Raw genomic sequence first — 20,047 nt, 5'->3', positions numbered from 1 at the left:
GGAGAGCACACAGCCACTGGTCCTGCACTGCAGGAGAAATCTCAGGGTAGGAGAAGGTCAGAGAATGCTGAGGGGAAGCTGATGAAGGAAGAATGCATCAGGTTCGCAGTAAGGGGAGGCTTTAATCAAAGCCCATCTTCTCCCGAGCCTCCTAGCCACAGCCCTGTTATTAGTGGGTCAGCAGCAGCCTGGAGGGAGGGAAGGAAACTGACATTTATTACATGCTTCCTAAATCTGGTGTGACAGGCACGTTCTCATCTGTTATCTCAAGACACCGGCCTCCCTCCCCGCTAGTATTCTAAATACACAGAAAAAATACACAGAAGAATACTAAAAAAGGTCACCGGATATGAACACTAACTCACATGCCTCTCGTGGATACAGATGCATTACCAGCCATGCATGTGAGCTCACTATGGATTTTAAAATGTGGTAATGTTTACAAGTCACCCACGTATGCCCTCAGAGTTCAAGTGTTTTAAGTTTATTTGGTAAGGTAAACAAGCAATTTGATTTTGCCTCACAAACTGAAATGTTTGTGACTTTTTAAAAAATGAACAACCATCAAGACTCTGTCTGTGTCTAGCCCATGGCCATACAAACCTTACCTGTGTACACACACACACACACACACCCTCGTACCTCTGGGTTCTGCAGCCTGAGGGCAGACCAGGTTCTGAGAGAGAAAGAATCCCTAGTCAACACTAATCCAACTTCCTATGGGAACATTTCAAACCCTAAAGGGCCTCCTCCCAGTATTAAACCAGTCCAATCCAGTATAGCTTGTAAGGTGTGACTGAATCCAGGTAAGAGGCTGAATCACAGCCTCCAGGTCCTATTAAAGAAGATGACTCTGACCACGGCCTTACAGCCTAACCTTCCCAATTACAGCGTCTTTAAAGAATTAATAGAATGCTATAGGATGGTCCCATTAAATTCTAAATCCAAATGAACACAAGGAACAAAAATCATTGCTACCCAACTGCACACTCAGAGAAGTGAAAAATTCCTGGCTGCCTAATTAGAAAATATTTAAATGGCATGCTTCTAAAACACAACCTGTTCCAAAAATGTTGTCTTACTTGGGTAATAGATTTAAAACATGCTTGTGAAAAGAATGCCAGGGGCTTGAAAAGGAGAGTTAAATAAATGAATGCGATAAATTAAGAACAAGAAGAGGACAAGCAGAAACTAGTGAGCTGAAATAATTTCTCTACAAAACACCCTCAGCATTTCAGTCCTGACATACTTATTAGTATCTTGACGTGTGGCCACCTGAGGCTCGCCTGGCCCCACTGCACAGTCTGTGCTCTTTGTTCTGGCCCGTGGGTGCCCATTCTTGCCTCTGCCTGTCGGACAGAAATGTTTTCACGCTGAGTGATGCTGGGCGCTGCTGAGTTGGAACTTGGCATTCATCAGTGTTCCAGGGCAGGGACTGATAAAGTCAGACAAGTTGGGGGCTGAATTCAAGCTGGAAATCAGAGCTTTATTTCTCAGAAAGGAAAAAGTCCATTTTCCTGTGTGTATGAGCATACTTGAGAGCACAGAAGTCTCAGTTGAACCCTCTACTGTTAACACCTGCCTCTAAAGAACATGTGCTACTGTCAGGAATTTCACTCCTCTGTGTGTGTCTTAACTCCTGGTGACTTACCAATCTGGTGTCTAGAGGATACTCCTAGAATCCCCTGGCTATTGGTTCTCAGTTAATTCTACTTCATCCTCTCTCGCTTTTAAGCTCCTTACTCATCAAATGCTCTTGTGACATGCTTGTCATCTAAGTCCATCAAATCCAAGTCTGCTTTGTCATTCTTTCAAATGAAAAGTAAGGTAAGATATCTTACCAGTTGTGATTTTTGGTGAAAAGGTTTTAATATGCTTTAAAGAAAATTTAAACTATATAGACAAAACAAGCAGAAACTAGTATAGATATATGGTATTTTTATTATTTGAACCCTTTGCATGGAAAACTGAATATAACAAATAAACGTGCCTAGAAGGAATTAGGAACAGAATTTCCTAAGACAGAAGTAATATAAAAACAATGTATTTATCAGTGACCTATTTAAATAGAACCCACAGAACCATTCCTTGTAATCTTTTCTACTAAATCATATTACTTTATCATCCTTACTATTGAAACCGAGCAGCACCCTGTGGGGCTCCTGGGCAAGGAAGCTTTTCTGTCCCACGTCTCTTGTCTGTAGGGAACAGATTACAGCCTCCATGATCTTCCCTGAGTCCCAAAGGGCAGATTCGAACAGCTGCCTATCAGGGAAGGGAGGGGATGCAGAGACAAGAGAGGGCCAGCCCTGGGGCAGCATCCTGGTTCCTCCTCAAGGGATACACGTATCAATATCTTTGAGCTCTTTACAGAACTAAAACCCCCAATAAATGGAAGGTGTCAGCATTCTTCATTCCAGAGAAGACCCCCTGAGGCCAGATTAAAGGAACCAGAGAAGCTAATCAAGATTAGGAGATCACCTGAGACCAGATTAAAGGAGTGCAGGCCCTGCACACACCCTAATCTTATCAGCAACCCCACCCTTGTACCACTGCTATAAAACTCCTCACCAAATCCTCCTGGGATGGGACACGCAGTTTTGAGGGGCACAAGTCCGCTGTGGCCCCCTTTACCTGGCAGAGCAATAAAGCTATTCTTTCCTACTCTACCTGGCAGAGCAATAAAGCTATTCTTTCCTACCCTACCCAAAACCCTGTCTCTGAGATTCAGTTTGGCACCGGCGCACAGAGGCTGAGTTTTCAGCATCACTATCCATTGCACAATCCAGGCTATCCACCCTCTGTAGGATAACACGACACACTAAAACTACAGAATAGTCCATTTGTGATTTTCCTCTTACTGGTACTAAGTATTTTAATGTTCTCTTATTATCTACAACTTTCCTCACTACATTACAGTTGTTGGTGATGCTATTTTCAGAGATGGCTGATTCTAAGTTAAACAATTAATGCTGTCCTCATTAATTTCTTACAAGGGACCAAGATCTTAGCTGGCAGTTATATATGATACTGCTCATTTGGTCATCTTGTAAGCAGATAGGGTAGGGGGTCCCCGGAGAAAGAGAACCAGGCACGGCTTTCTTTATGTAAGAGGAGCCATTTTTGGTCTAAGCCATTTTGTGATATAAGACTGGCCACAGTGCTTGCTCTTGAACAGATCTCAGTAATTAATGATCTTAATGGAACAAAAGAAAGCAGAAACATTGCCTGTTATCAGGCAAGAGAAGTAACAATAGCAAAGATAATATATCAGTTGTAAAGATTCCCAGTTCTGTTTCAATGGTGAAGATGAGCCTGAAATGCTCAACCACCAGATAAATTAGAACCTAACGGTAACGATGGTGACCTTTTCTGACCCTTGTGACTTCAATCAACTAAAGCTTGGGCTCTGTCCACCACCCAAGCCCCTTCATGACTATGCATGTACTGCTAGCTTAAAACTTCCCCAATTTTGCTGTTTGTGGAGACACTGCTTCTGGAAAGATCTCCAGTGTTCTCCCTACTTGCTGCAAGTAAAATAAATCCTTCCCGATCTTTGGTTTGGTTGTGTCTTTTGGCTGGACACCCACCAAAAGGCAAACCCAGTTTTCAGGTAACAATTTCTTAAATCCATCAAGAATTTTCACATGTCTTTGCTGAATATCATTAGTTTTCAAGGATGCACTACCACAGCTTCTCTGGCCAAAAGTTCCATTTCTTGATATGCAGTCTGCCTACAGGAAATTACCTAAGTATTTACATGGAAGTATACGAGGACTTGAGAACCCAGAGCAATCACCTCCATTATTTAAAAGTGTATGTGATATGGAGCACGTGAGTTACCTTCTGAGCCTCAGTTTAATAATTTAACAATTTGATAACAAATTGATAACAATGGAAATAGTGCCATCTATTTCACAGGACTGTGATAATTTTAAAAGCTACCATATATTAAAAACAGGCAGGACAGGAATTAATACCTGGTCAATATTCTGCATCTATTTCCTGGGTACCTGCTATGTGACAGTTACTTTCTTTTTACCTCCATGGAACATTCTTAGTGCGTAACATCTATAAATCAGTCTTATGAAAATTTCTCTTCATTTTTATTTCATATAGTAGTTCTTTCGAAAAAAAGAATTTTAGAAAATTAAGCTTCTATGGAACTTTTAGAATAAAAGTTAGTAAATTGTTAGTAAAGTGCTGTTTACTGGGGTTAACAAACACGCTCTCCACTTTCAAAAGTCATAATGTATAAGGGGACACTAATAGAAATATGCTAGACAATCACGTGCTTGACTCACAACTGTTGACAGTATTCACATCAATACAGAATCTGAAGGATGCTATTACCTTCCCATTTCAGATCTTAATTCTAAATCTTAGAAGATACTAAATGCAGTTGGCCCTCTGTATCTACGGTTTCTGCATCCTCAAATTCAACTAACCATGGATCAAAAATATTTGAAAAAAAATTCCAGAAAGTTCCAAAAAGCAAAACTTGAATTTGTCGTGTGCTGGCAACTATGTACACAGCATTTCCATTGTATTAGGTATTAGAAGTAACCTAGAGATGATTTAAAGTATATGGAGGATGTGTGAGGTTATATGCAAACACTTCACCATGCTACATAGGGGACTTGAGCATCCACAGATTTTGTTACCTGCGGGGGTCCTAAAGCCAACCCCCCCGGCAGATACCAGGGGACAATTGTACACAAAAACCTTACTAAATCAGTTACTACAAATAATACTGGTTTACTCTTAAATGATAAACACTATTTTCCTTCTCATCTCCAGAGAAATCTCTCGCATTCTATCTACTGCAGGTGACCTTGTCACATCGGAGTACCATAACCCTCTTTCCATCCACTGCCTCAATCACGAGGTTGTTTCCTGTGAAGCCCTCCTTCCCTCTTAAGGGCCTTCTCAACAAAGTATCCTATATGGTTAGACTTGGCATCTGAGTAGAAACCAAACCCATGTGCCACCTCAGATGATTTTTATTACAGAAGTCAAGTAAAATTCATATAAATAATAAAACTTTTTATCTGAAAAAATCCAAAAAAGCCCAATGAAGTGGGTATATTTCCAGAGCGAATCCAAATAAATACATTACAAAATTTAAGAGAATAATTATCAAGTAAAAACAACTGCTAAGTAAAACACTACTCTCTAAATGTGATTAGTACTGCCCAATAGCCAAAAATCCGCTAACAGTGATTTCATAATTGTTCATAACTTTGTCTCCTTTGTTCCTAGAGTAAATCAAGGCTCTCACCAAAGAAAACCATGTGGAGCTCAATGCCACCTGCTTAATTCTTACACATACTAGGAAAAAAAAGTACTCATTTGTTTTTTAAGTAAAGAGAAAAGCCCAAGAACTTACAAAAAATACAGTTCTACAGATGAAAGATTTCTTCTAGTAAAAGAAACCACAGTAATTCTAGGCATAGGGTAACTGAACAAAACTTCAGCAACAAAGATATCTTCGAAGTATTTAAACCTGATATTCAGTATTTTTACCATGAACTCCAACAAGGGAAAACAAAGCACACTAGGAAATCCAAGTTCAAAGTTAAAGCTAAACATACTACTATATACAAAATAGACAGTACACAGAACTCTAATATTTCATAATAACCTACAAGGGAAAAGAATCTGAAAAAGAATAGATACATATGCAGCTGAATCACTTTTCTGTACACCTAAAACTAACACGTTGTTAATCAACTATACTTCCATTAAAAAAAAAAAGTTAAAGCTAAGCAATGTTCTAAAATGATCACTCTGTCAAAATAAAAGTTCAAAACAAATCACTTTCACAAGATCCAAATCTTCTCCTAAAGCAACGTGAGTTCTGTAACATTAAACAGGAAATTTTAGGATCTGTGACACAGCAGTGACTTATTTAAGTATAAAAACGCACAGCAGGTATATACCAATTGGTACTCATAATCCTTCCTAAGTATTGAAGAGACAATGCCTGGAGATCAGTTGTTTTTAAAAGTCAATTATTTTAGAAGAATAGCTGGCTTCTAAATGTTTTGCTTCTAAGCTAAAAAACTTCAGAGAGCAGAGCACACCCTCAAAATGCATCGTGACACACATCCTTTGGTGTAACAATCCAAATACTGTCATTCAAAGGCTAAGAAGACCTTTCCACCCCAGGTACAGAACAGGTGAGACTTGACGGCCTGTGTTCTAAGTCACATGGGACACAGTGTGATCATCACACTGTCTGTGACCATGAAGCCCTCTTGGCACCGTGTCCCTCAAGGAGAGCTGGCACTTTACTCTGGGCAAGCACAGGATTTTCTTTTTAACTCAGCAATCTACACCTACCTCTACTGAAATGTTGTCCTGTAAAGGAAGCAGACTATGACAGCGCTTAAAGGGGACTCTTGGGTGTGGACCCATGGGAGACTCAGTTCAGTTCTATAGATGTCAAAGTCTCCAAAATAAAAAAGAGTGGGGAGAAAGGGGAGAGAAAGGAAAGGAAGAAAGAGAAAGGGAGAGATGGGGTTCCAGGCAAACAGACTGGGTGAGAATCTAGCTCTGCAAGCTGGTAGCAGTGTGACCCTGGCTAACCTGAAGTTCCCCATCTATAAAAGTGGGTGACAGCAGCTCCTGCTTTATGGGACTCTGGGAGATGAGTGAGATAACATAAGGAAAGCATTTAACAGAATGCCTCACATGCAGAAAGTTATCAAAATATGACCTATTCCGCCTATTGTTTTTATTGCAATCCAATAAGTTTGTCAGTTTAGTGAGTTACTCTATTTGGGAAGATATTCAGTTCTTCAACGACATGACATAATCCTTGCAAAACTAAGAAAAATAACGGAGATCAAAACATCATTTTCAGTAAAGAATTTCCAGGAATTTCATTTTTTGTAAGGCAATAGGAGTGTGGACTCAACAGGCAAGTACCTGGGTTTGAATCCCAAGCCTGACACTCGATGGTTTTGTGACCTGAAGCAAGTATTTACTCTGGTCTCAGTTTCTGTCTGTAACTCAGGGAGGACAAGATTCCCTTAGGGATGCTGTGTGGCCTGAGTGAATGAACATATGTAAACTGCTTAGGACAGCACCTGGCACTTAGTAGGTGCTATGTCAGTGTTAACTCAGATCTTGGGGTTAACAATTCTCACCGGGAAACTGATTACCACCCTGAAGTTGGCCATCGTTAAACCCAGCTGCTTACTAGAGTAACTAGATGAGGACGCTATGATATGGAAACTTGTGAGGCTTAGTCTGAACCTTGACCTCACTAATCATCAGTTCTCTACATACACAATCTTGGTCCTCCACCTACAGATTCTACGTATCAGAGCTTACTCTCCACTAAGTCACTGACAAAATCCAAAGACACACCATAGCTCTGTGTATCTGAGTGACGATCTCTGGGTAGTGGAAATGTGATTTTTTTTTCACTTGTCTGTATTTCTAATGTTCTGCCATACACATTCAGTGCTTGTCTAATAATAAAAGGTTATTTTAAAATTTGGAAATGAAAGAAACACTTCTCAGATTTGTCAAAGGGGGAAAAACCCCAACAAATTCCATACCTGTATTTATGAATGATGGCATTAAATAGTTTTCCATCTCTCCAGCAGGTGGTGAAATTTTCACACTGAATCCCCACATAACCCTCTGTGGCCTGCTGTGTCCACAGTAACAATCTCTCTTTTGCAGACATGTCTTCTGACTCACCAGTAACGTGGATATCAGATATCTAAATGGAACAGAAAACATTAAACCATTAGGAAGGAAGGAAACTAACACAGATTAAGAACCTACTATGTGCCAAGCACTTTACAAGTGCTGTTTCACTTAATCCTCCTAACTCTCACTTGTAAGAGGAGTATATTTTCCCCATTTTACATATAGGGAAACTGAGTTTCAAAGAGGTTAACAGATGGAAAAGTCAGATTTAACCCAAGCATCTCATTTATTTTTCATTCCAAAATGTCCCAGTGTTGAAAATTCTCCATTCCACTTTACTAATTAGATCTGTTCAAACAACTTAAGCACATGTTTTTCCAAGTTCAAATGGATCAAAGCAGAACCTACAAATTAATCTACGTTACTGCCTGCAGAGAACTTGATCCAACAGGTATTCTGTGTAAAGAACAGAAAAGGAAAACAGCACCCTCTCCAATTAACCACATTACATAACAATTTGGCTTGAGGTCTCTCTAATTTTCTCATGAATCCTCATTCAGCTTACTCAATGGGAAACTTTTATCAAATAATTTTCCCTATACTTTGTTTTCATTAATTTTTTAAAGTCTCTTCCATTAAACGATAATAAAACAGGTCCCCAGTTCACACGATTTACATCTGCAAGTCGCCCTTTGATAAGGGTCCTACTTAACCTGCTGATGATGACATTAAGGCACCAAGTGACCTCGGCAGGGGTCACACAGTGATTTCCAAACTGGGAGTAACACCGGCAAACTGTTCCCTCAGCCAGTGCAGGAGCAAAGCCAGGGGATCAAGAGGACAGGCGGCCAGCCAGGGTCAGATGGGAAGCAAAATGGAGGAGGGGGGCAAGTCATCCTGCACCAGGAAGAAAATCCCTGAAGTCATGACACTGGCCCCAGTCCTGGCCGCTAGTCCCATAGCTTTGAACACGTCATTTTACATCTGTGAGTCAACATTCTCATCTATGAGGAGGAAGGAGGCAGAAGCAGATAATGTTCAAGACTCTTTTCAGTCTAAACTCTGAGAGGCTAAGACACTGTAAAAACAACACAGAAGGCAAAGGTCCAAACAGGCAGTCAGGCAACTGAAAGTAGAAAACCCAGACCAAAGATAGCCCTTAGTCTAGAAAGGTGAATGGATAAAGAAGATGTGGCACATATATACACACACACACACACACACACACACACGCACACACACGCACGCACGCACGCGTGCACACACAGTGGAATATTACTCAGCTGTAAAAAAAGAATGAAATAATGCCATTTGCAGCAATATGGATGGACCTAGAGATTATCATACTAAGCGAATTAAGTCAGACAGAGAAAGACAAATACCATAATGATATCACTTATATGTGGAGTCTAAAATATGGCACAAATGAAGTTATCTACAAAACAGAAACAGACTCAAAGACACAGAGGACAGACTTGTGGTTACCAAGGGGAGGGGCGGTGGGGGAGGGATGGACTGGGAGTTTGGAATTAGCAGATGCAAACTATTACACATAGAATGGAAAAACAACAAGGTCCTACTGTATATAGCACAGGGAACTATATTCAATATCCTGTGATAAACCATAATAAAAAATATGAAAAATAATATATATGTATAATAACTGAGTCACTTTGATCTACAGCAGAAATTAACATGACATTGTCAATCAACTATACTTCAATAACATTTAAAAAAATAAAATAAAACAAAGAAAGCCTTTTACACTGGCCATTGCTTGGTGCAAACAGAAAGCCCTTTATTCCTACCGCTGCTCCAGGAGCCAGAGGACTAGAGGCCAACCCAGGGACGTGGGGAAGGAACACGTGGCAGTTAAGCCCACCCTAGGCCTACCAGCTCTGCCAGCACCCCGTGGAAGGGATATAGGCCCACACGCCTCTCTCCATCCGGTACTGGGTGAGACAGCCGTTCCAGGGAGCTCACACCCAGACACAGCCGGAGCAAGGCTCCCCACACAGGGCCAGTATTTGAAAGTGCAGGTGTACCTCAATTTAGTCATCTTTCCTAGGAATCTGTGCTCATCTCCACAGCACAGGAAAGAACTGTGTGCATGAACATGTTATATAGGATATATGGGAAGGATTTCTTTTTGTTTGTTTTTGTTTTCATTTTATTGAAGTATAGTTGATTTACAAGGCTGTGTTAGTTTCAGGTGTACAGCAAAGTGATTCAGTTACATATTTATATATTCTTTTCCAGATTCTTTTCCCTTATAGATTATTATAAGATAGTGAGTACAGTTCCCTGTGCTATAAGGTAGGTCCTTGTTGGTTATCTCTTTTATATATAGTAGTGTATATCTATTAATCCCGAATTCCTAATTTATCCTTCCCCCCGCCTCTCCCCTTTGGTAATTTTTTTTTTAAAACATGGGGGAAAAAAAAGAGCAGAAACATCGCCCAACTTCCAACTGACATTCTGCCCTAAAATCATGCTGGCGAGCCTTTCCAGCACATCCCAGGAGTTCAAATCCCATCTCTACCACCTACATGTTCAAGTTACTTATCTGCTTTAAGATCGTTCTCTCACTTGTAAAACAAGGATGATAACAGTCATTACACTGTGTTGTGCAAATTCAACAACACGGACACAGAGTAATGCCTGGCACACAGTAAGTACACTTTCAATTTGTTGGCTATTTTATTGCTATGGTTATTCTTTTTTTTTGACAAAGGGAGAAGCAAATACTTGGCTTTATTATTCTCCCAATTCTCTTAGGAAAAGAGTAAAAGATAAAAGTTTTCAAATTTGTTGCCTCAGACCAATTGAAATCTCTGAAAACAAGGTTCAGAGAAACGAATCTAGGAAACTGTAAATGAAAAGTTGAACCTCTATGCAAAATTTCACAAGAGCCTTTACAGATTATAAAATCAGCTTCTTTTGGACTTGTGGTTGCCAAGGGGGAAGAGAGTGGGGGAAGGATGGACTGGGAGTTTTGGATTAGCAGATGCAAATTAGAATATATATGATGGATATAAGCAACAAGGTCCTACTGTATAATAAATAGCACAGGGAACTATATCCAATATCCTATGATAAACCATAATGGAAAAGTATATAAAAATGTATATATGTATAACTGAGTCACTTTGCTGTACAGCAGAAATGAACACAACATTGTTAATCAACTATACTTCAATAAAATTAAAAAATATATATATATATATATATAAAATCAGCTGCTTCTGGGAACCCTAAGAACACAGGAGCTACGTGGGTGATATTTATAGCTATATGAAGAAAGGGGCGATAGCTGGGCAGAGGCGGGGACTGGTTTCTGCCGGGTCAAGAACGTTCCACGCCAGTCCAGTCACAAAGGTAACTACCTATTAACAAGGGCTGCCAAAACATTTCAACCACAGGGTTAAGTTTAATAGTTGCAGCGCTGCCCAGCACATCCAGGGAAAGATATTAAGAAGAAGAGTTTAGAGGTCTGAATATGGCTAAACATCAACCAGGAGAAAATAATATATTTTATTAAATAAGTTCCCGAAAGTTCCCAAATCATATTTCAGCACGTTATTCTCACACACACTGTATCAGACCATTACACATGCATACACTGATTCAAAAGCTATAGTTTTAAAGGGTATTTCAAATATGTTCTGAACCAAACTTTAACATATCGAAGACCACTATCACGTTTAGTCTTTCAGCTTCTCCTGGGATTTCCAATTAACTGAGTAGTAACCCCACAGGGAAATCAAGGCATTTTTAGATATACTGTTACCACTAGCCACTACCTATCTGAGTCTATCAAACTTTTCATGATACGGTGTAAACAAAATTAAAAAGCAAAATAAACCAAACGCTAAACGTTGTTAAGTCTGCCGTTGCCACTCATGACTCCTAATGTAAAATCTGTGCATTCAGCAAAACAGCCTGACTCTTCCATCAAGGGCAGGCCACGTGGGATTCTAGGAAGTAACCAAGGCTCCTCCCTTCGAATCCTGGAGGCACACAGAGAGCAGAGATGGTTTCAATTCCTGATGCCTGCATTCAAATCCCAACTGCAACCACTAAGAGGAATAAGACCCAGAGTTACTCAACGTGGATGGACCTAGAGATTATCATACTAAGTGAAGTAAATCAGACAGGGAAAGATAAATATATGATATAGCTTATTTATGGAATCTAAAAAAAATGATACAAAGGAACTTATTTACAAAACAGAAAGAAACTCGCAGGCATAGAAAACAAACATGGTTACCAAAGGGGAAAGGGGGGGAGGGATAAATTAAGAGTTTGGGAGTAACAGATACACACGACTATATATAAAAGAGATAAACGACAAGGACCTACTGTACAGCACAGGGAACTCTATTCAATATCTTGTAATAACCTGTAATGGAAAAGAATCTAAAAAAGAATATATATATAAATATATGTATACTTGAATCACTTTGCTTTACACCTACAACCAACACCACATGGTAAATTAACTATCCTTCAATTAAAACAAAGAAAAGATTCTCCTCATTTTTAAAACTTACATGATGCCATAATAACATCTTCCTCCTGGAGCAGTTCTAAAGTTTAGACAAGATAATCTGCACTATCTCAGCACAGGACCTGGCAGATAGAAAACTCTACAAATGTCAGCTTCTCCCACAACTTCATGAGCAGTATTTGCTGCTTCAAGCCTCTCACCAGCGATCTGTCAGCTCGCATCTAACACAAACAAGATCGTTTAGACCCAAGTTCCTTTCGAAACTGGAAGCCCTCATGCTTCTCATCCAGGTCACTGCTGCTGCCCCCCAAGTGCAAGTTCTTCCTCTCACTGAGCCTCTCCGGCCACGTTTCATCTCTGCTTCATCTCCCAGACCCAGACTGTCTCCACTCCCAACTTTCCGGAAGTATCTCTTCCACGGGAAACCAAGTCCGCCTCAGCATCATTACCCTGCCCCGCTTCTGCCTTTTTACTGAAACCCAGGCCCCGCCACTGCACTGCGTTAACTCAAGTCCTGGACACCACCGGGCCCACGGGCAGGGCATGTGTTTCGAACGCTCCCAGTGAAAACCAGTAGTTTTCAAACCATTATCCATGGGCACAAAGACCTTGCCTTCACACAGCAGGTCACTCTTGTGCCACCACCTTCCTGCTGTCCTCAAGATGACCCACACTCCCCAGCGGTCTGACACCGGGCTGGCTGTCCCCGTCTGCATCCAGGGCCCCATCCTCACAGGCCTTTGTCTTCCCTCCATGTCAGCCGGTCACACACACCTGTGGCCACAGCCTGGATCTTGTCACCTTGAACCCAACTTAGTCCACTTCAGGTCTGTACCTTCTGATAGCAATGTCCATTCTTCCAGTACTTTCATTCCTTAACTCCAGCTGGACCAACCACCAGGCTCAGCAACATCTCACATTCCTCCACTGGCCTGATTCTGCCCCGTCTCTGAGCCCTCTGCTCTCTTTACCTCCTTCTCCATTCGGTTTGTACCACATGATCCATCACTTCAACCACCATCCTCAACTCCCTCACTCCGTCCTCACCTTGCAACCACCCAGCCAAACCTCAACCCTGATCCAGGCAGCGGTATGTCTTCTCCAACCCTGCCCTGAGTCTTCTCCACCCCTGCCCTGAGTATACACCTGAACTAGAGGAAACCATACCACCACGTGGACTACTGCCTCCACGAATCCCAGCTCTGATCTCAGCCGGGGGCTCCAGGAAACTTGTCTTTTCTTTTCAGTGTCCTAAACAGCTGGTTTTTCTATCCCTCACAGCATCTCTGCCAACTCTTCCCGAAATGCCTGAAACTCGTACCCCACCCCCTCTTCTTTCCACATCTGGCATCACTTTTTCATCTTCTTTACAGAGAAAACAGTGACACATATAAGAGCCCCCTCACTGTCCCACCTTGTCACCCTTGACCTTTGCTTCCTCCTGACCTGCTTCCCTCCTGTGAATCCTCCACCTCCTGGGGTGGGGGTCTCACTATCAGTGACCCTCCCCTCACCTGGGTCTTTTGCTCTGAGTATATAAGATGCCCAAGGCTCTTCCATCCTAAAATAAATAAAAACAAATAACCCTCATAAACCCAGTTTCCTCTGTACTTAGCACCAACTCTCTTCTCAGTAAAGCAACTGGAAAAAAAAACCATTCTGTGTTTTATAATCTTTATTATCTTTACTCCTCAACCCGTCCAGACTTGGCTTCCACCCCAAACACTCCACGAAAAGTAAGGAGAGGTGACCAGATAAAAAGGGAGGGAGTTCTTGCTCATGATTCTGTTTTCTCAGGAAAGAAGGAAATTAGACGGTTGGTGGAACGTCACAGAGGAAGTGGTGGGCACAGGAGGGGATGAGGCGCTGAGAGACGGCACAGGGTCATCGGTCTCTCCTCCAGTTCCCCATCCTGACCTTGCCGAGGCAGCAGTTCTGCCAAACCTGCTCATCTGCGAATTCCCCACGAACCTGGGGAGACCGAAGTACCTGATTCCAGGGATGCATGAGCTGCCTGCCCCAAGACTGTCTTCAAGGGAGAAGAGGGTCTTATAGCCCCATTTCTTCTGTTTCCCCATGGCCAACGATGAGCTGAAGCAACTATTATCTTTACTCAGGACCATCGCCTCTAGTCTCCAGTGTCAATACCAACAATACCGGGCTCAGGAGAGCTTCCCCTTCCTCTGGAACTAAGCCTCAGTGTCGGGACAAGTAACAGCCTCCTAACCAGCTGCACTGGACCACGTCTGCCCTGCTCTCACTCCGCAGGCACATTAATCCAGGTCAGTCTTGGCTGGTCTGCCCAGACCCAAGCCATTCTCCTTCTATTCCACGATCAAACCATACGAACGTCAGACCATGTGGACTAAACACTCCCTCTCTCCTCGGGTCCTCTGTTCAGGCTACTTCTCCCCTTGGAACATCCTCCCCATACCCTGCCCAACGTGGTCAGACTAGGTGCTCACTTACCATCTGCTGAGTAAGGGGTGGGAGACAGAGAGGGAAGAGGGAGGAAGGAAGGGAGGGAGGGAGGGAAGGAGGGAAAGGAGGAAAGAGGGAAGGAGGGAGGGAAGGGGGAGGAAAGGAGAGGAGGGGGGAGGGAGGGGGGAGGAAGGAAGGGAGGGAGGGAAGGGCGAGGAAGGAAGGGAGGGAGGGAAGGAGGGAGGAGGGAGGGAGGAGGGAGGGAGGAGGGAGCAGGGAGGAGGGAGGAGGGAGGGAGGAGGGAGGGAGGAGGGAGGGAGGAGGGAGGGAGGAGGGAGGGAGGAGGGAGGAGGGAGGGAGGAGGGAGGGAGGAGGGAGGGAGGAGGGAGGAGGGAGGAGGGTGGGGGAGGCGGGGAGGAAAGATCAGAAAAACGTGTCACGTTTTCATTTGGTATGAATGGGTTTTAGTCTCTCATGTAAACCTTGTCATCTTAGAAAGTAAATGGCTGCCAATTAAGCTCACTTTGCAATCATCACCAAACACCCCGACCACTGCCCAGAAGTGCCCGGGCGGTGAGCCCAGCCCCGGAGATTACTCTCCAGAGCCCTGACCAATCCCCATTTCTCTGGGTGTGTCCGCCTCTGTGTCTCCAGCCGCCCATCACCCCCTTTTGCGTACTCCTGGCCCCACGTGTCCCCATGTCTGTGTCTCGTGGCCCCACGTCCCTGGGTGTCTCTGTGGCCTGGGTGGGCCTTTCTGAGGTGGCTGCCCCACGCTCCCCCTCCTGCTGCCCCAGTCCTGCACACAGTGTTATTTATGCCCCCCCCAGCCCGTGACAGCCACCGCCATGCACCTCACAGTGTCCCAAGGGAGGAGGGGCATCCCTGCCAGGAGCCCTCTGCCCATCTCCCTCCCTGCCTCGCAAGCCCCCGCCCACCACCCTCACGTGGCTCACATTCAACTGCCGGAAGTTTTGCTGTCAATAAAACGTTTGAGGATCGCAAAAAAAAAAAAAAAAAGTGAGAGCCCCACATTACCTAAGTGTCATCGAAATCATTTCTGTAAAACAGTTTCATAAACTTGACCCAGGACATAGCCTTGAAATGCCTTTTCAATGGAAGAAAACAAGCCATCAACCCCCATCTGAGAGTTCACTCCCAGCTGACAGCAGACTGGCCCGCTACCTGCTGCGGGAATCGCCACAGCCTCCTGATTCTGGTCAGCTGAGGCTGCAAGCCTGGAAGTCCTCTGAGTAAAGTCAATGGCACTAGATGACTGGGCAACAGCCACACCTGATTTTTATGGATGTTGTCATGCTTCTGGCATGCAGGGAGGGGAGGGCACACCAACAGCCAACTTCCAAAGCTGACGCACATACTCCCTAGGAGACTATTCACATTTTTATTTATTTTATTCTATACTAGGCAAATATGCAACTTAAAAAAATTTTTTAAATAACTATAATTTATTGAAAAGGTTAAAAAGTTAATCAAATTTACTATTTAAATAATCGACATGTGACACCAGAAAGGCAATGTCTCTGAGGTTAAGAGAACTGAGAAATTTAACTTAGAGAGGCTATAAAAATAGTAAAGGATTAAGGAATCCGGGGAACTCAAACTGGAAGGTCACAAAGCCCTCTGGCAACTCCCTGGTTTCACTGGTGAACAAGTTGAGGCCAAAGGAGGTGAGGGGACTGGCCCAGGGTCTCAGCACTCGAACAGGAAGGGGCCGAGGGGATGGACCTATGTCTCCTAAATTCCAACTCAGAATTTGCAAGAGGAGAGTGAAATCTCTCCTTCATATTTAGAAAAGAAATCTACCCGTACAACTCAGACTGATCTTTCCTCAGGAGGCCCAGTGGGTGCTCACTCTTCAATGCTGGAGAGATGTCTGCACCCGGGTTGGGTTAGGGTTAGGGGTAGCCCCCAGCTCCCCTCAACCCTAAGGTCAAGACCCTTCCCCTGGAGCTTCCTAGCCTCTACACTGGCAAAGCAGCTGCTACAGAGAACACTTCTCATTTTCAGAGGAGGACCCACCCCTGGATCTCTCACAGGAACCAAACGTCAGGGTTCACAGAGGTTCCCTCACTAGACTAGACACACGCCCTTGACTGCCAGCCTCGCCACAGAGCAGCAGAGCTGTCCCTAGATTCACGTCCTTCCTCTTCTCCCAGAGCTGCTGCAATAGGCCCTCTGGATGCATCTGGACTGAGCTGCAAATAAACATATTAGTTTTACTACTCGGTCCCTCCCAGGGGTTATTTCTGTCAACCAAGAGGTTGACAGAATTTTAAGCTAATGGTGGAATTAGAGAACACACTCTCTGACACGTTATAGGTATTCACTAAACATCTGCTGAAGAAACAGTCAAAAGAAGAATGGACCTGGGGGATGAGAGGCAGCTCTGCTGGTGCAGAAGGATACCTTATGTCCAAGGAAAGAAAGAAGTGCTCTTCACAACAGATGGTCACAACATGTGTCCCCTTTTTAACAGGAGCAGAAGACAGTGGTGAGACAGAAGTTAAAAAGCGCCTACAACCTCCTGTCTTTCTCCCACATACTACTTCATTGAATCCTCAGAACAAGAAACCATCCTAGTTCACAGACATGGGAAGTATGACCTGCATTAAATGTAAGTCTTCTGGTTTCTCCAAAGAAGACATACAGATGACCAATAGGCACATGAAAAGATGCTCAACATCGTTAATTATTAGAGAAATGCAAATCAAAACTACAATGAGGCACCACCTCACACCAGTCAGAATGACCATCATTAAAAAGTCTACAGGGACTTCCCTGGTGGCACAATGGTTAAGAATCTGCCAGCCAATGCAGGGGACACGGGTTCAAGCCCTGGTCTGGGAAGATCCCACAAGTCGCGGAGCAACTTAGCCCATGTGCCACAACTATTGAGCCTGTGCTCGAGAGCCCGTGAGCCACAACTACTGAAGCCCATGAGCCTAGAGCCAGTGCTCCGCAACAAGAGAAGCCACCGCAATGAGAAGCCCACGCGCCGCAACTAGAGAAAGTCTGTGTGCAGCAACGAAGACCCAACGCAGCCAAAAATAAATAAATAAAGTCTACAAATAACAAATGCTGGAGAGGGTGTGGAGAAAAGGGAACCCTTCTACACTGTTGGTGGGAATGTAAGTTGTTGCAGCCACTGTGGAAAAGAGTATGGAGGTTCCTCAGAAAACTACAATAGAATTACCATATGATCCAGCAATCCCACACCTGGGCATATATCCAGACAAAATTATAATTCAAAAAGATATATGTACCTCTATGTTCACAGCAGCACTGTTCACAGTAGCCAAGACATGGGAACAACTGAAATGTCCATCAACAAATGAATGAATAAAAAAGACGTGGTACATATACACAATGGAATACTACTCAGCCATGAAAAAGAACAAAATAATGCCATTTGCGGCAACATGGATGCAACTAGAGATTATCATACTAAGTGAAGTAAGTCAGAAGGAGAAAGACAAATAACATATGTTATCACTTATATGTGGAATCTGAACTAGGACACAAATGAACCCATCTACAAAACAGAAACAGACTCATGGACATGCAGAACAGATTGGTGGTTGCCAAGGGGGAGGGGGTTGGGGGAGGGATGAAGTGGGAGGTTGGGATTAGCAGATGTAAGCTTTTATGTATAGAATGCATAAACAACAAGGTCCTACTGTGTAGCACAAAGAACTATATTCAATATCCTGTGATAAACCATAATGGAAAAGAATATAAAAAAGAATGTATGTATAACTGAATCACTTTGCTGTACAGCAGAAATTAACACAACATTGTAAATCAACCATATTTCAATTAAAAAAATAAAACTTAAAAAGAAAATTTTAAGTCCTCTGACTCAAGAGCTCCTAAGTCCCCTTTCCTCTGCTACACCCAATCTGTAGCGACGCCCTACAGCATTTCAGGAAGAGTTTTAATCTATCAATGAACCAGCTCATTTTACAGAAGGAAAAACTGATTTAAGGGATACACAGTGGATATGGGAATGGTAGTTGTCAAATGTTCTCCCTGCAGAACCCAAATCCCTACTGGCTAGTCACGAGTATCATCCAGGGAATTTCAATTCCTTCATATAGTTTTGTTAAAATAAACGACAGTTTATACTCTAATTGAGAGAGTTCAGGTATTAACAAGGATGAAAGCAGCAGGTTGGAAAAGGTGATCTCAAGATGCTTCCACCTCTTTTAACATAATTATTTCAAGAGTGAAAGTTTATCATTGGGAGCAAGGTTGGTGCAGAGCTGTGGAGGGTGGTGACCCATGTTCCATCCCCGACCCCACCGCTTACTGGGCCTTGGTTTCCTCTCATCAAGATGCCGACACGCACACATGGTTCAGAATGGTGCCTGCCCCACATGAGTGGAAGCGACTACACCAGACTGAGGATTATTCCCTACATTTTTTTGCTCACATTGCTTGACACTGTATTCAGGCAAAAGCAAATTCCACATTGAATGTGTCAAAACACTCAAATATTTCCAAGCCAAGATGTTTGCTTCCAAAGATAATCTCTTTAACAATGTTTCAACTATTTTGGCAGAAACCAATGTAATCAACACATTTTTAGAGTCTGCTTCCAAGTTTCAAAAATGTGTGAAAAGGCTCCACAAAATATTCTTAACTGTAAAGACAGCACACATATTTTGAAAATGCTATCTGGTTAAAAACTGCCTTCCTAAAACGAAGAGTTAAATTGAGGATAAAAGTAAAAAGTTGATAAAGTTCAAGTGCTAATGTTCTACGTTGATGGCTACCTTTAGCAAATGCTCATTTATTTCTTATTCAAATTATGGGGGAAAACTAACACAGATATGACTATATTTCTTGTATAGTAAAGGATTTTAAACTTGGCATGTCTTTCATTTAACTGAAAAGATAGAGGCATTCTATTGCTGATAGAGATCCAATTCTGTGCAATGATTTTATAACTAAACTTTCACAAACTGGGTCATGAAATCCAAATGAAGACTAGAAATTTAAAAATCTATAAACTCATTTTCATTAAAAAAGATGAAATGGTTCAGAAAGAAATGTTAGTCAACTATAAACCAAATGACCTTTGCTTTCAAGATCTATAGAGCAAAGCTACAGTGGAAAAGTAGAAATATTTAGATTTCACCCTAGTCCTTGAATTCTAAGCACGCTTCTATAGCTTAAGATTCACAGAAGACTTGGTTAAAGAAAAAAATACTGAATAAATATTACATTTCAGTGAGGTTGAATATTAATGTATTATTCTAACATTTTGAGATACCTCTCAATTATTTTGTTTTTATAATTTAGAAAGTCAATGAATGAAAATATCTAACCCATCATTACTCAGATGCTGATAATGTAATTTGTACACTATCCACACCCTTCGCCACCCTTCCCTCCTTGGCTTCTCTCCTGTATGTCACTGCCCTG

The 20,047-nt window shown here is 42.6% G+C and overlaps 1 protein-coding gene across 6 annotated transcripts in view; it reads right to left on the bottom strand.

Moving 5' to 3' along the window:
- Positions 1-20,047, bottom strand: part of DST (dystonin) — a 496,183-nt gene that overhangs the window by 203,078 nt on the left and 273,058 nt on the right. For all 6 annotated transcript variants that reach the window (XM_060308075.1, XM_060308076.1, XM_030841045.2 and 3 more), the window contains one exon: positions 7,572-7,738. In XM_060308075.1, the coding sequence (XP_060164058.1) occupies positions 7,572-7,738 (167 nt within the window). The remainder of the gene's footprint in view (positions 1-7,571; positions 7,739-20,047) is intronic.

This window comes from Globicephala melas, chromosome 11 (genome assembly GCF_963455315.2).
Source record: "Globicephala melas chromosome 11, mGloMel1.2, whole genome shotgun sequence".
NCBI lineage: Eukaryota > Metazoa > Chordata > Mammalia > Artiodactyla > Delphinidae > Globicephala > Globicephala melas.
The sequence above is the reverse complement of the archived record's forward strand: the minus strand, read 5'-3'. Positions and strand labels throughout refer to the sequence as shown.